The sequence below is a fragment of the Vipera berus genome, assembly GCF_964194415.1.
Source record: "Vipera berus genome assembly, chromosome: 2".
In the NCBI taxonomy this organism is placed as follows: Eukaryota; Metazoa; Chordata; class Lepidosauria; order Squamata; family Viperidae; genus Vipera; species Vipera berus.
The window spans coordinates 173,482,819-173,496,781 of NC_138203.1; the positions used below are offsets into that span (position 1 = coordinate 173,482,819).

A 13,963-nucleotide genomic window follows, 5' to 3' on the forward strand; every position below is an offset into this window, starting at 1 on the left:
AAGAAGGAGGGGGAGGATATAAAAGAGAGAGGAGATAAGAGGGGATATAAAAGGAGGAGAGAATCTGGTTTCTCCATTGACTTTGTCTGTCAGAAGATTGCAAAAGGGGATCACATGATCCTGGGACACTGACCGTCATAAATATGAATCAGTTGCCAAGCATCCAAATGTAGACTGGCCCTAGGGATGCTGCAGCGGTCATAAGTGTGAAAAATGGTCATAAGTCACTTTTTTCAGTGCCATAGTAACTTTGAGCAGTCACTAAGCTAATTGTTATAAGTTGAGGACTACCTGTACTTTATCACTTTTTTCCCTTCTTATGGTCATCAAGTTTTTGACAACTCAAATATTGCCATATCCTAAAAGTGGTCCAATCTGTGAAAAGATTGAAAAGCCCTGATCTAAGGCATTATACTTCCTGAATCAAAAAGAGAAATAGTCTCCTTCCATTCCACTTGAATGAGACAATTGGATTGAATTTACTTCAGCACTGGGGATGGGATAAAGTTCTCCATCCCATATGAATATTTTGAGCTATCTAGGCTAGGAAAACTATGTAGCAATGTAGTTTCTCCCCAAAGGGAGTGGAATGGCTGGGTAGCTCAAGTGCCTGCAGTTGCTGTTACTGCTCCCGAGTATCTACCTCTAGCTAGCAGAAGTTGTCTGAATTGCTTAACAATAGGCCAGGGCTAAGTATGGAAAAAACCCCACCAGGTCTGTGGTTCAGCTTTGGCAGCTGCTATGTCTGAGTCAGAGCCAAATTGGCTCAGTACTCTGGCTACAAAACAGAAAGATTTAAGCTTTGACAGATGTGATGTGCTCAGGATGGAGAGCTCACTATGTTTGGATGCCTCTTTCACTCCCTCCCTTCCAGACATAATCAGAATTGCACAGGCTTACCGTATAGTGGTGCATTTAGTACAAAAAGGCAACACATACTTAAGAACTTACTGTGTATGGAAAGTCTCCCATGACCACAGTTTGTCCAGGTGGCACAAAAAAGAGAAGCCTGTTTCTGCAGAAACATTTATCTCTACAAACTCCAGAGCCTGTTTGATGAAGAGGGAGTGCATAATTGCAAGGATATGGTAGTTATTCTGTATTAGGGTTAGGGCCTCCATGTGATGTGTAATTGCCATTTGTCCAAAATGAGGGAGTAAATACAACTTTAACACTGGAAGAGGTAAGTTCTACTTAAGCTAATCTTGCTCATGGGCTGGAAATCAGGTGAAAACAACATCGTGGGGAAGTGATAGGAAACAAAATCCTGCCAGGACCTATTTATTCTGTGGTTAAAGTTCAAATGGGGAAAGATCCTTTCTTCCTTTATTCCAATGTTGTGTGACAGCAACCATCTGGGGCATAAAATTAGTTAAGCTTTGCTGCTTTGGAAGGAAGACACATAACAGGAATGATCTGAAGCAGATATAGACAGGGTAAGGATCAGCAATGAGGATTGCCAATTGAATGCCAGTATATTTTTCTGGTGACTCAAGAACGTATGGATAAAACATCATTTCAGTGTCTCAAAGATACTTTTTCATGAGGCATCTGGATGTTCTTGTTTATTTATTTAGCGTATGACATCTACAGAGGTCATGCAATCACTGATATACAAATTGTGATAGGGAAGGGCTATAAGTGAGTCCTCTTGACTTCTTAGTGAGAAATTGGAAGTTAGTACATCTGTTGTCTACTATAGGAGTCTCCAATCTTTTTCTAAAGAAGCATATCTGGAGATAACTACCAGGCTCAGGGTCATTCTTGGAAATAAAGAATATATCTGGATTGGTGTTAGCATGCTTGCTCCTAAAATCAGGTGGAACATACAATATAGAAGATATTGGGGAATGATGGAAATCCAAGTCTCAATAGATGAAGGCCTGGAAATTGTGCGGTTTTCCAAAATGCTAATATTTTCCCGCAAAGCTCTTCCATAGCATTTTTGTATTCCCAGCAACAGCAGTTCTATTTTCAGTCTTGTAATAGTTCTCTTTTAGCTTTGCCTGTCCTCAGCATAGGAAGGAAAAGTCTCAGGTGGCTTAGATCTTTTGCAATTACATGAGATTATTTAATGTTACTAGAAATTTGTTTTTTGAAAATCATTTTCACTAAATAAAATACTTTCACACAACCATTCTAGTTTGAAAATGCAGACTTAAGTGTTCTCACAGCAACTATTGTGCTCAATGAAATGGTCATTAGATTATCTCATCTGTGCAACTGAATTATGGGTCATCAACCACATCTAGCTGCAAGGCACAATGCAGGCACTCATGTCCTGCCATATGTATAAAACAGTCTTGATGAATCAGCCTATATCTACCACAAATTATGTGCTTTTACAGAAAAGCAATTCACAAGTACTAAGAACCTATAATATCACAAATAAGGAACAGGCAAAATTTGATGAACCATGAACCCTTTAGAATGCAATGCAATTTACCTGTGTTTTTTCTACAAAGGGCGAGAGGGAGAAGCACATTTTCAAGATTGAACAACTCTGAAACCATAATACAACAATACACTTGAATAACTTTTGAGTTTTCAGAATGAGTTCACACAATCAGAGGTAGAATTAGCCTCTTCCACACATTAATTCCACATGTAAACTGAATCCCAGGAACCAGTTTTCCCCCCAAGAAATCCTAGCAACTTTCACCCATCCATTCAGTGCTTGGATACAGCTGTCTGGATATAGACTGTTCTATAGAAAGTGCAATCCTGCATGCTTAAGATCAACATCAAATCGATATACCCCTGCAGAGCTGAATAGGTGTAAGAATTACTTTCAAAGATTTTGCTGAAACCATAGAGGTCATGGGGCAAAGCCAGACAGCTCAACTTTCACACAAGATCTCTTTACAGGGAGAAGCTAAGTAGAACTAGAGAGTTGTTGGCAAAGGTGCTGCAAGTTATTCTAGTGGCTTATTAAATAAACCACTGCTTATTAAATAAACCCCAATTGTATAATTAATATTAACATTTCTGAATTCAAAAAACTTGGCATACAGTAGCCTGCAATCGTTAGACGTTCCTTACAAAAAGTAGCATATCTTGATCTTCACTTCATAGAAAAGTATCCAGTGTTAAGTTCTAAAAGTTCTAAGATTCCAAGCCCTATATTTTAGCCACTCTCTTACACCACTTCTCAAACCCTAGAGAGTCTTTGTGGTTCTTATGAAAATGGGTAAAATAGCCATTAGGTTCTTCGGATCCATGACATTGGGGAATACTGGTAAAATCTTTAAAATAAAGGCTATTTGGCAAGCCTGATGTAGATAGGACATGCTTATTCCATTGTATGACTCAGGAGTGGTACTGAGGAATGCTTCGATGTGGTTCAGACCAAGAGAGGCAGAGTTTAAAAATGAGAAATTCAAAAATACATCACAGTAGCTCTGTAGCACACCATATGCCTTAATTTGTCCCCTGTCTCTGAAATATCACAGGGAGGCAAAGCAAACCCAAACCTCTGGTTTGCTTCCAATTTGTTTTTTTTCCTTTCCAAGTTCACCATCCTAAAAGCCATACAGTCTTAAAAAAGCAAATGGAACAAGCAAAGCATATAAAACTGCCTCTCCAGTGATTTGTAGGGCACTCTCTCAAGATAACTGAAATTGAGGATCATGCAAACACCCAAAGAAATTATATATGGCAGAGGTCCCCAATCTTTTGGGCACCAGGGACTGATTCCGTGGAGAGTGTTTTTCGCGGACTGGAGGGGGCATGGTTTTGTGTGCTGCCTGCATCTCATGGATGGGGCTTTGCTTGTTTGTACGGACCGGTTGCTAGCATGCCACGGCATGCCAGTACTGGTCCATGGGCCAGGGGTTGGGGACCTCTGATATATGGTATAGGGTTTTCTGCTTGAGCAGAGAGTTGGACTAGATCTAGAAGACCTCCAAGGTTCCCTCCAATTTTGTTATTTCTGTCAAATTACCCAAGCATACTTTAAGTCACTGAATGAAACTCAGTAATAAAATATGTGGTGGAGGAAGATATGCTGTGGTGGTGCATTGGTTACAATGCAGTATTGCAGGCTAACTCAGCACACTTCCAGAAGTTCGAACCTGATGGGCTCAAGGTTGACTCAGCCTTTCATTCTTCTAAGGTCAGTAAAAAGAGGACCCTGATAATTGGGGGCAATATGCTGACATTTGTAAACAGCTCAGAGAGGGCTGTAAAAGCACTATGAAGCGGTATATAAATCTAAGTGGTATTGCTACCTTTAGACAGAGCAGGAAACACCAGTGTTAAATCTTGGAGAATAACTAAAATCAAAAACTACTGATGTGGTCCTCAGCAAGTCAATGATGTAAAATTAGTCTCCTCACCCCTAAACAGCATTACACTATTTCAAAATGACGGACTTTGTGGAGGAATCAGGATTGGCTAGGTTCATGTAGATAAATTTAACCCAGGCATTTATAGCTAAGCTTCAGTATAGAAAGGTCAAGGAAGACTCCTAACCTAGTCAGAGGATTCATCATAAGGTACACTTCTGTGACCTTTCAGCTAAGGCAGGCATGTCAAACTCGTGATGTCATGTGACGTCATGCAACATATCGTGACTTTTTCCCCATTGCCGGCAATGGGGTGGGCATGGTTTCAGCGTGACGCATCCAGCCCATGGGCCGGCAGTTTGACATACGTGAGCTAAGATCTAACATGCCAAAACTGTGGTTGTAGAGCAGGGCAGATTCAAGAAACAACAGCTGGTCTTCTTTTTCCCAGGAACACTTGTCATGGGTCATGAAGCCTCTCTGATATTCACTTCAATCAGCACTGGTTTATTCTTGAGAATCAGAGCATTGTTGTTGTTAGTTGCGAAGTCATGTGCGACCCATCGCGACCCCATGGACAATGTTCCTCCAGGCCTTCCTGTCCTCTACCATCTTCTGGAGTCCATTTAGGCTTACATCTACTGCTTCAGTGACTCCATCCAGACTCATTCTCTGTCGTCCCCTTCTTCTCTTGCCCTCAACCATTCCCAGCATTAGGCTCTTCTCCAGTGAGTCCTTCCTTCACATAAGGTGGCCAAAGTATTTGAGTTTCAACTTCAGGATCTGGCCTTCAAAAGAGCAGTCAGGGTTGATCTCCTCTAGGACTGACTGGTTTGATCATCTTGCAGACCAAGGGACTCACAGGAGTCTTCTCCAGCACCATAGTTCAAAGGCTTCAATTCTTTGGCGCTCAGCCTTTCTTATGGTCCAGCTTTCACTGCCAAACATTGCAACTGGGAAGACCATAGCCTTGACTATATACACTTTTGTTGACAGGGTGATGTCTCTGCTTTTTAGTGTGCTGTCTAGGTTTGCCATGGCTTTCCTCCCCAGGAGCAAGCGTCTTTTAATTTCTTGGCTGCAGTCCCTGTCTGCAGTGATCTTGGGGCCCAGGAAAATAAAATCTGTCACTACCTCCATTTCTTCCCTATCTATTTGCTAGGAATTGAGAGGGCCGGATGCCATGATCTTGATTTTCTTAAAGATCAGTTTCAACCCAACTTTTGCACTCTCCTTCTTCACTCACAAGAGGCTCTTTAGTTCCTCTTCACTTTCTGCCATTAGAGTGGTATCATCTGGATATCTTAGGTTGTTGATATTTCTCACGACAATCTTAATTCCAACTTTTGATTCATCTAGCCCTGCCTTTCTCATGATAAGCCCTGTATATAAGTTAAACAGGCAGGGTGACAGTATACAGCCTTGCCGGACTCCTTTCCCAATGTTGAACCAGTCAGTGGTTCCGTGTCCAGTTCTCACTGTTGCTTCTTGACCCGCATATAGGTTTCTCAAGAGACAAATAAGATGGTCTGGTACTCCCATCTCTTTAAGAACTTGCCACAGTTTGTTGTGATCCACACAATCAAAGGCTTTAGCGTAGTCAATGAAGCAGTAGATGTTTTTTCTGGAACTCCCTAGCTTTCTCCATGATCCAGCGTATGTTGGCAATTTGATCTCTAGTTCCTCTGCCTCTTCGAAATCCTGCCTGTACTTCTGGTAGTTCTCGATTCACATATTGCTGGAGCCTAGCTTGTAGGATTTTAAGCATAACTTTACTAGCATGTGAAATGAGTGCAATGGTGCAATAGTTTGAACATTGTTTGGCACTGCTTTTCTTTGGAATTGGAATGTAAACTGATCTTTTCCAATCCTGTGGCCACTGTTGGGTTTTCCAAATTTGCTGGCAAATTGAGTGTAACACTTTTACTGCATCGTCTTTTAAGATTTTGAATAGTTCAGCTGGAATACTGTCACCACCACTAGCTTTGTTGTTGCTCAGCTTTCCTAAGGCCCATTTCACTTCACTTTCTAAGATGTCTGGCTTGAGGTCACTGACCACCTCATCGTGGTTATCTGGGATGTTAAGCTTGTTCTTGTATAGTTCTTCTGTGTAATTTTGCCACCTCTTCTTAATCTCTTCTGCCTCTGTTATGTCCCTGCCATTTTGGTCCTTTGTCATGCCCATTTTTGCATGAAACATTCCCTTCATCTCTCCAATTTTCTTGAAGAGATCTCTAGTCCTCCCTATTCTATTGTTTTCTTCTATTTCTTTGCACTGTTCATTTAAGAAGGCATTCTTATCTCTTCTAGCTATTCTTTGGAATTCTACATTCAATTGGGTGTATCTTTCTTTTTCTCCCTTGCCTTTCACTTCCCTCCTATCCTCAGCTATTTGCAAAGCTTCCTCAGACAGCCATTTTGCTTTCTTGCATTTCTTTTTCTTTGGGATGGTTTTAGTTGCTACTTCTTATGCAATGTTGCGAACCTCCGTCCATAGTTCTTCAGGCACTCTGTCTATCAGATCTAATTCCTTAAATCTATTTGTCATCTCTACTGTATATTCGTCAGGGATATCATTTAGGTCATACCTGAGTGGCCTAGTGCTTTCCCCTAATTTCTTCAGTTTAAGCCTAAATTTTGCAATGAGAAGCTCATGGTCTGAGCCACAGTCCTCTCCTGGTCTTGTTTTTACTGACTGTATAGAGCTTCTCCATCTTTGGCTGCAGAGCACATAGTCAATCTGATTTCTGTGTTGACCGTCTGGTGATGTTCATGTGTAGAGCTGTCTCTTGGGTTGTTGGAAAAGAGTGTTTGCTATGACCATCGTATTCTCTTGACAAAATTCTATCAGCCTGTGCCTTCCTTCATTTTGTACTCCAAGGCCAAACTTGCCTGTTCTGGTTATCTTTAGGCTTCCTACTTTAGCATTCCAATCCCCCATGATGATAAGGACATCATTTTTGGTGTTACTTCTATAAGGTGCTGTGGGGCTTCATAGAACTGGTCAATTTCATCCTCTTCAGCACTGGTGGTTGGGGCATAGACTTGGACTACTGTGATATTGAATGGTTTGCCTTGGATTCGAACTGAGATCATTCTGTCATTTTGGCGATTGTATCCCAGTATTGCTTTTCCTCCTCTTTTATTGACTATGAAGGCTACTCCATTTCTTCTGAGGGATTGTTTTCCACAGTAGTATACCTGATGGTCATCTGAATTAAATTCACCCATTCCTCTCCATTTTAGTTTGCTGATTCCTAAGATGTCGATGTTCAGTCTTGTCATCTCTTGTTTGAACATGTCCAGCTTTCCTTGATTCATGGATCTTACATTCCAGATTCCTATGGAGAAAAAAATCTTTACAGCATCGGACTTCCCTTTCACCACCAGACACATCCACAGCTGAGCGTCCTTTCGGCTTTGGCCCAGTTGCTTCATTCTTTCTGGCACTACTAGTACTAGCCCTCTGCTCTTCCCCAGTAGCATATTGGACACTTTCTGACCTGAGGGGCTCATCTTCCAGCGTCATATCTTTTTTCCCTTTTGGTACTTTTTTCCTTTTGGCATAGCTCATAGCTCCGTTGAATTATGCAAGCCCCTTCGCCATGACAAGGCAGTAATCCATGAAGGGGAATCAGAGCATACATATGATAAATGTGTTGCAATGCAAGATTAACCTTTGGATGGACCCAAATTGCCCACACCTGGACTATCTAATGTCCAGCAAGGTCATACTTTGTTTGCAATTCGTTTTGGTCACTATTTCTCTCATGCAGAGCAAAGAAGCCAAAGCTTCCATGGAGTGGACACCATATGTCAATATGCCAAACTACATCTCAGTCTCAGATAACCATACTGAATGAAACAGGGAGACATTGAATCTTTCTCTTACAGGTTTGTGCTTGTATACCAGTTGCACAAGACTGCACTTCCCTTAAAAGAGCAAGTTCACAAACTGGGAGTTCCCTGACTCTCAGATAGGACTGGATTTGCAACTGAAAGTTGTGAACAGGCTATCCGGGCTACATTGACATTGATGGATTATAATATCTCTTGGCTGCTATTTGTACTTCTTTTTTGCATTGTGTTTTTAACTGCTTTGTTTTATGACTGTTCACCATCCAGAGTCATTGGTTTGAGATTGGCGGTTATACAAATTGAAATAATAGTACAGGCTGGTATGCCAGCTGTGATCCTTCCCAAATGAATATTTGGTGATGGTGATCTATGCCTTGGTTACATCCTGACTTCCATACTGCAGTATGCTCTATATGGGGTTACTTGTAAAAGAAAAAAAAATCTGGAGTGTGAAATTGGTACAAAATTATTTACTTATTGCTACTAAGCACCAAAATATAGCATGAAAAACATTTAACATATGAAGTACCAAGCAGCCTACCGTGACAATGTCACTCACTAAATCTCCACATCTCCAAAACCATTCCTGAAGAGTCATGTCTTTACAGTCCTTTGAAAGCTTAATAAGATAAAGAGGGCTAGATGTCCAGAAGTAAGCTGTTCCATGAATGGGAAGCCATCACCAACTAGGCTTATTCCCTAGATCCCTGTAGAATGGCATTTTTCTTAAAGGGATTCTCAGCAAACCCTTTCTTCCTGATCTCCATGGGTGGTCAATTTCAATATGGTGAAGGTAACATATGTCTATCTAGGTCCTCAGCCATTAAGAGTTTTAGAGGTGAAAGCCAGCATCTTAAGTTGCACTGTGAGACTATTTGGCAACCAATGTAGTTCCCAAAGTAGCATTTTACCTGAGAAATTTTGGATCTATCCATAAACATATGGACAACTACTTGTGCCAGTGGAAGCTTCCACATGATCTCATGGTCTTCAAGGACATGTGGAGTGTTCACCCCATGTAGAGTGAAGTAAAATATTGAAAAGGGCATGAGTTTCAAAGTTTCAAAATCCAGAAATGGCTACAGTTGGCACATGAGATGCAATTGTATAAACACTCTCCTGGTAGAGTCTCAAGTTGCTAACAAATTTAAAGAATCACATGAGGACTGCACTGAAATACTTAGTTCTTTACTGGGCCGACTGTTTAAATGACCCCTGATATGGATCTACCTGGTAGTTAAGGAGATCCTATTTTGAAGATGTTATGCTGTCAAAGGTCATTGGTCTGTAAAAAAAAATCTGTAAATACCTCACCTTCAGCAGGATTTTAATAATTATTTGACCACACTATTAATAACATTTATTTTCATTTGTATTAACATTTAAGTTCGGTTAGCCATCTTGAGTGTTCATCTAAGCAAAAATAATGAGTGGATGAAGGCTTCATGCTTTGTTAAATATTTCACCATGTCTTGGAGGTTTACTGTCAGAGTACAATGACGTGGTGCATCATTTTACAGCTCCTCTGTGTGGTGAACCAATGAACTGAAATATTTCTACGCCTTTTCTGGACTGATTCTGGCCATCCAGATTAGGCATCAGATTCTATTGGACATAAATACTTCATTTTTATGTAAAAAGATAATAAACTTACATAATATCCTAAACTCTGAAACATTCCTATACATTGACTACTCTTTCATCAGGGTTACTGATTTGCAGGATATAGTGAGCATCAGACAGGATTCAAAAAAGATGCTTTGGCATGTGCCTTAAAGAAAATGAGGCAACTACCTGCAATGAAAGTAGCCACATCTTTTCCCCATCTTTGCTTTGGTATCCAATGCAACTGTCATGTGATCCTGAGAAAAGAGGTTTTTGCTTTAAAGTGTATATGTCCCTTCTGCTCCGAAGCCTATTTTTGGAACCGAAGCTGATTCATTATTAAGGCCTCCTGATTTGTCATTACTCCTAGTTCAGACTTCCTATCTTGTCTGCCATTGCTAATTTACTCTTCAGATTACTAAAGATTACTGATTACTGACTCATTCCATAGCTCCTCATTCCTTGCTTATCCCAGCCATGATTCAATCCTGACAGACAAGCACATTGTAGAATACTAATAGGGTTCCTAATAGGTGGTGCTCAGCTTAATAACTCTAGCAGTGGAGGCAGGGCCCAAAGTTGCCAGTTCTTCCAGCAGAACCTCACAAATGATCATCCAGAGTAAAAAGCTAATGAAAGGATAGCAAACAGCCCCAAGCCAGTACCTTGACTTTTGTGGGGCAGCTATGGCTGACAATGCTTCTTATTTTTCCAGTATATTTTCCAAACATGGAGCGGATGGTTAGGTATAGAAGCATCTGCACTGTCATGTATCCAGGTGAAGAGAATATATACACACTTACATAGCAGTCACCACCAGGGGGCGTTGAACTGTAACTGTTTCGGCGGGAACCCAGTTTCGGCAGGAAACAGAGGTTCAAACGGATTGGCCGGCTGCTCACCTGGCCAGGTATAAAAGGAGGGCAGGTAACCCCTATTCTCCAGTACAGTCACTTCACCTAATAAAGATCTGCCATGCTGTACTCATCGTCTCGACGTCCTTCCTGCTCTCCAGAACCCACAATGCAACATGCACCATTGTTTCAATGGAATCTGATCAACACAAAGGCATTTAAATATTAAAGCAGGCACCAGTCATTGAAGGTCATGCAAACAAATGCTATCTACGGCAGATCCTTGTATTTTATCAAACAATTCCATTTGCGGAGTGCATTTCAACAGAAAACCAGTAATTTTCTGCCCCTGTGTCTGCCATTTTCCCTTAATACAGACCTCATCAAGTTCCTATTCTGCTCCTTTTGGGTCATAATGATGAAACATTCATGGTTACAGCTTTATTTATACTTTGTACAATTGAACATTTTTGCAAATTGGTGGAACAGGACCTATCACCCCTTCCTGGAAATAAAATCATACAGAAAAAAAAATACAAATTTATTTAAAACGAGACAGGACTACTTAATTCTCCCTTGTACTTTAAAAGAGGGAGAAAGGTTAAAGTAGGATTAGCCATCCAGGCTAATCAATTTAGCTTTCCTCAGTCTCCTATGTAACTGAGAAATTTGCAGTCCCAACACATATTGGACATTGGAGAATGGAAAAGGTTTATTGAATATATTAGATATATTACTTCTGCCTAAATCAGAAAGAAAAGTAGTGTTTGTTCCCTTAAGCAATAAGCCTGCTGTTAGAGCCATGCAAATGTGCAACTCAAATGCTGCTCTTCTTCCACAGAGCCCAGATTAGACCAGAGCTGAGTTCACTTTTCCTTTGCCACTGTTGCGCTCCACCCTTGTTTGGTGGTTTCCTCTAGAACATGTGGTTTTGCTTCCAGTGTGAATACCCAACAAAGTTAGCAACGCCCAGGAGAGCTGAATGGTTTCCCAACTAGTGTTTCACCCATGCCAGGGAGAAAGACAGGTTTTGGAAGTTGGAGGGAGACAAAACATTGTCCACCCTGCTCCATCAAATGCATCTCAAAGGAAGGTTGACTACAAATCTTTGTAGCTTCTTCATCCAGGAGAACAAAGCAGTAGCTTTCCTCAACAGCATTAAGTGGCAGAATTTGAGACTGTTCTAGCCATTTCTGGCTTATTTTCCTGCTAAACCAGGCAAAGGCAGAACTTACCTACTGCTGTTCCTCCTCACAATGTTTAAGGACTGAGGGACCAGCAGCAGACTCTACCTTGAGGCATGGGCCCTGATATGGGCTCAGCCATGCCGAATATTGATTGCAGTCCCAAATTCTATTTGCTATTTCACATTATTCCCTAGATAGAGCTGGTGGAAGAGGAGAGATCACACCTAAGGCTACTTGGTGGATGCAGGGAAATAACGAGACGTGAGCAACAAACATCTCTGCTGTTATCTGCTGTGTCACATGAGTTCCCTCTATTAACTCTGTTGTTTACAGGTAAGGTATTTTAAAGACCTCAAGAGACCAGCTCAGAGATTCTTTCAAAGATACCAACTGCTAAAAGTATTGCAAAAAAACAGATGTCTCATAAACCTGCCATCAGTCCAGGGCTGAAAAATAATGAACAAAGTAGCTTCAGGCTCTCAGGGAGAGTCAATAGCTGGTTATTGTGTCTACAGTGGTGACAGGTACACAGTGGGCCCATTGTGAGCTTCTTCTTTTACTTAGCAATCAATTTACACCTTGTCTTGAGCAAGTGGACCTCTGTTGAGAATGGTGGTTTCTCAGGCACATGCCATTAGCAGAAAAGCACCAGTCAAATATACTTGATGATGAAATACAAGGCCCAAGGGCAACAGCCTTCTAGTATAATGTTTCCTAGCCTGGGAACACACATATATCCCAGATACTCTCTCCTAGCAACTGTACCCCTCTTGTTTATCAGCCAATCCTCCCTGCAGCAATATAAACATCTCCAGAGGACAAAGGAGTAGGCGGGAGAGCTTCTGCCTTTGACACAAGTTTTGGCATGAAAGCCAGTGCTAAACCACAACACACAGGCAAACAAAGCAAGCAGCCAACTTCCAGAACATAAAGCCATCCTTGAGATAGGGATAGCCTTCCCACTCCTCCCCCCTCCCAAATTCTACCCCCCCCCCCAATCTGTCAAAGTTCACCCAGAGAGGCACCAGGTCCATTCCTTTCTCTGGCAGATGGAAAAGCTGAAAACTGAAGGAAGCACCAATGGGATCCAAAAGCCCAACATTGCTTTAACCTCTGATGGGGCTCCTGCAGCCCTATCTACCATGAGTCCATTCAGGAGGGGGAAGGATAGTAGAGCTAAACGAAGGTCACCTAGGTCTGCCGAAATGCCACAAGACTTGTGCCAAGACTTTTTCCAATACAGCCAAAACCACAAGGGGGTGAATGGGGAGAAGGGCAGGAGGCAGCGCGTCTACATAGCCACAGCCAACTATTCCAGCCACTCACCTGTGATCCGGTCCCTGTCCATGACTGGGAAATAGGGTTAGCATCCACGTGTCCCAAAGTGTATTTTAATTACTTTCCCTGCTGCTGCTGCTGCCGCCTTTCCCTGGATTTGCCTCTTCGTCAAAACCCAGCAAAAAAACAAACGTGCCCAGCCGAATTTCTTCAATGGGTTGCAATCACGAGTGTCTCCAGATTACCACATTTCCGTGCGCGGATCAGACGTTTCTGCTCCCAACTGAAGCAGCTTTGTATCATTGAAAGAAAATGAGCGAAAAATGAGAGATGCCAAAGGCATGACCCGGGGGGGGGGGAGAAAAATAAATCGGAACGCAATTTCTCTTTCCCCCCCAATCCCCACCAAAAATATATTCCGCCACGTGCAGGACTACTGAGAAACCCAATTCCCCCGCAAGACTCTCTTAAAGGCACAGCGCAAGCACTTCCTCCGCGACAGCGCGGCTCGCTCGACTTGTCATTTAATATCAGCCGGAAAAGGCGCTCGCCAAACTCGGCTCCTTGAAACAAAACAAGCCACTAATCCGTCGGTATTAAACCATGCCCTCGGATTTCTCCTTGCTTCATTCGCTACCGTCGTTTCTCCTTCTCTCTGCCTTTTTCTTTCTTTTGGCTACAGCAGATTAAAAACCCCTCTAATCGGACTTATTCCTCCAGCCGGTCTGGCTTTCAAACTGCTTTAAAAAAAAAAGTCAATTTCTATTTGCTCTGTTCTGCTGACTTCAGTCTTCGGCGGAATGACAGAGAGAAAATCTCGCCCGCCTGCTTGCTACCAGGGAGAACTGCAGGCTTTCTTCCTCCTCGGGTTCTTGGCCAGAAGCCACAGGGTTGC

The 13,963-nt window shown here is 42.0% G+C and overlaps 1 protein-coding gene across 3 annotated transcripts in view; it reads right to left on the bottom strand.

Moving 5' to 3' along the window:
• Positions 1-13,963, bottom strand: part of SEPTIN9 (septin 9) — a 299,259-nt gene that overhangs the window by 192,032 nt on the left and 93,264 nt on the right. The window contains exon 1 of one of the 3 annotated variants that reach the window (XM_081319518.1): positions 13,117-13,618. The exons of the other annotated variants lie outside the window; for them this stretch is intronic. Coding sequence (XP_081175644.1) covers positions 13,117-13,138 — 22 coding nt within the window. The 5' untranslated portion in view covers positions 13,139-13,618. Of the gene's footprint in view, positions 1-13,116; positions 13,619-13,963 lie in introns of those variants that run through there. 3 annotated transcript variants of the gene reach the window in all.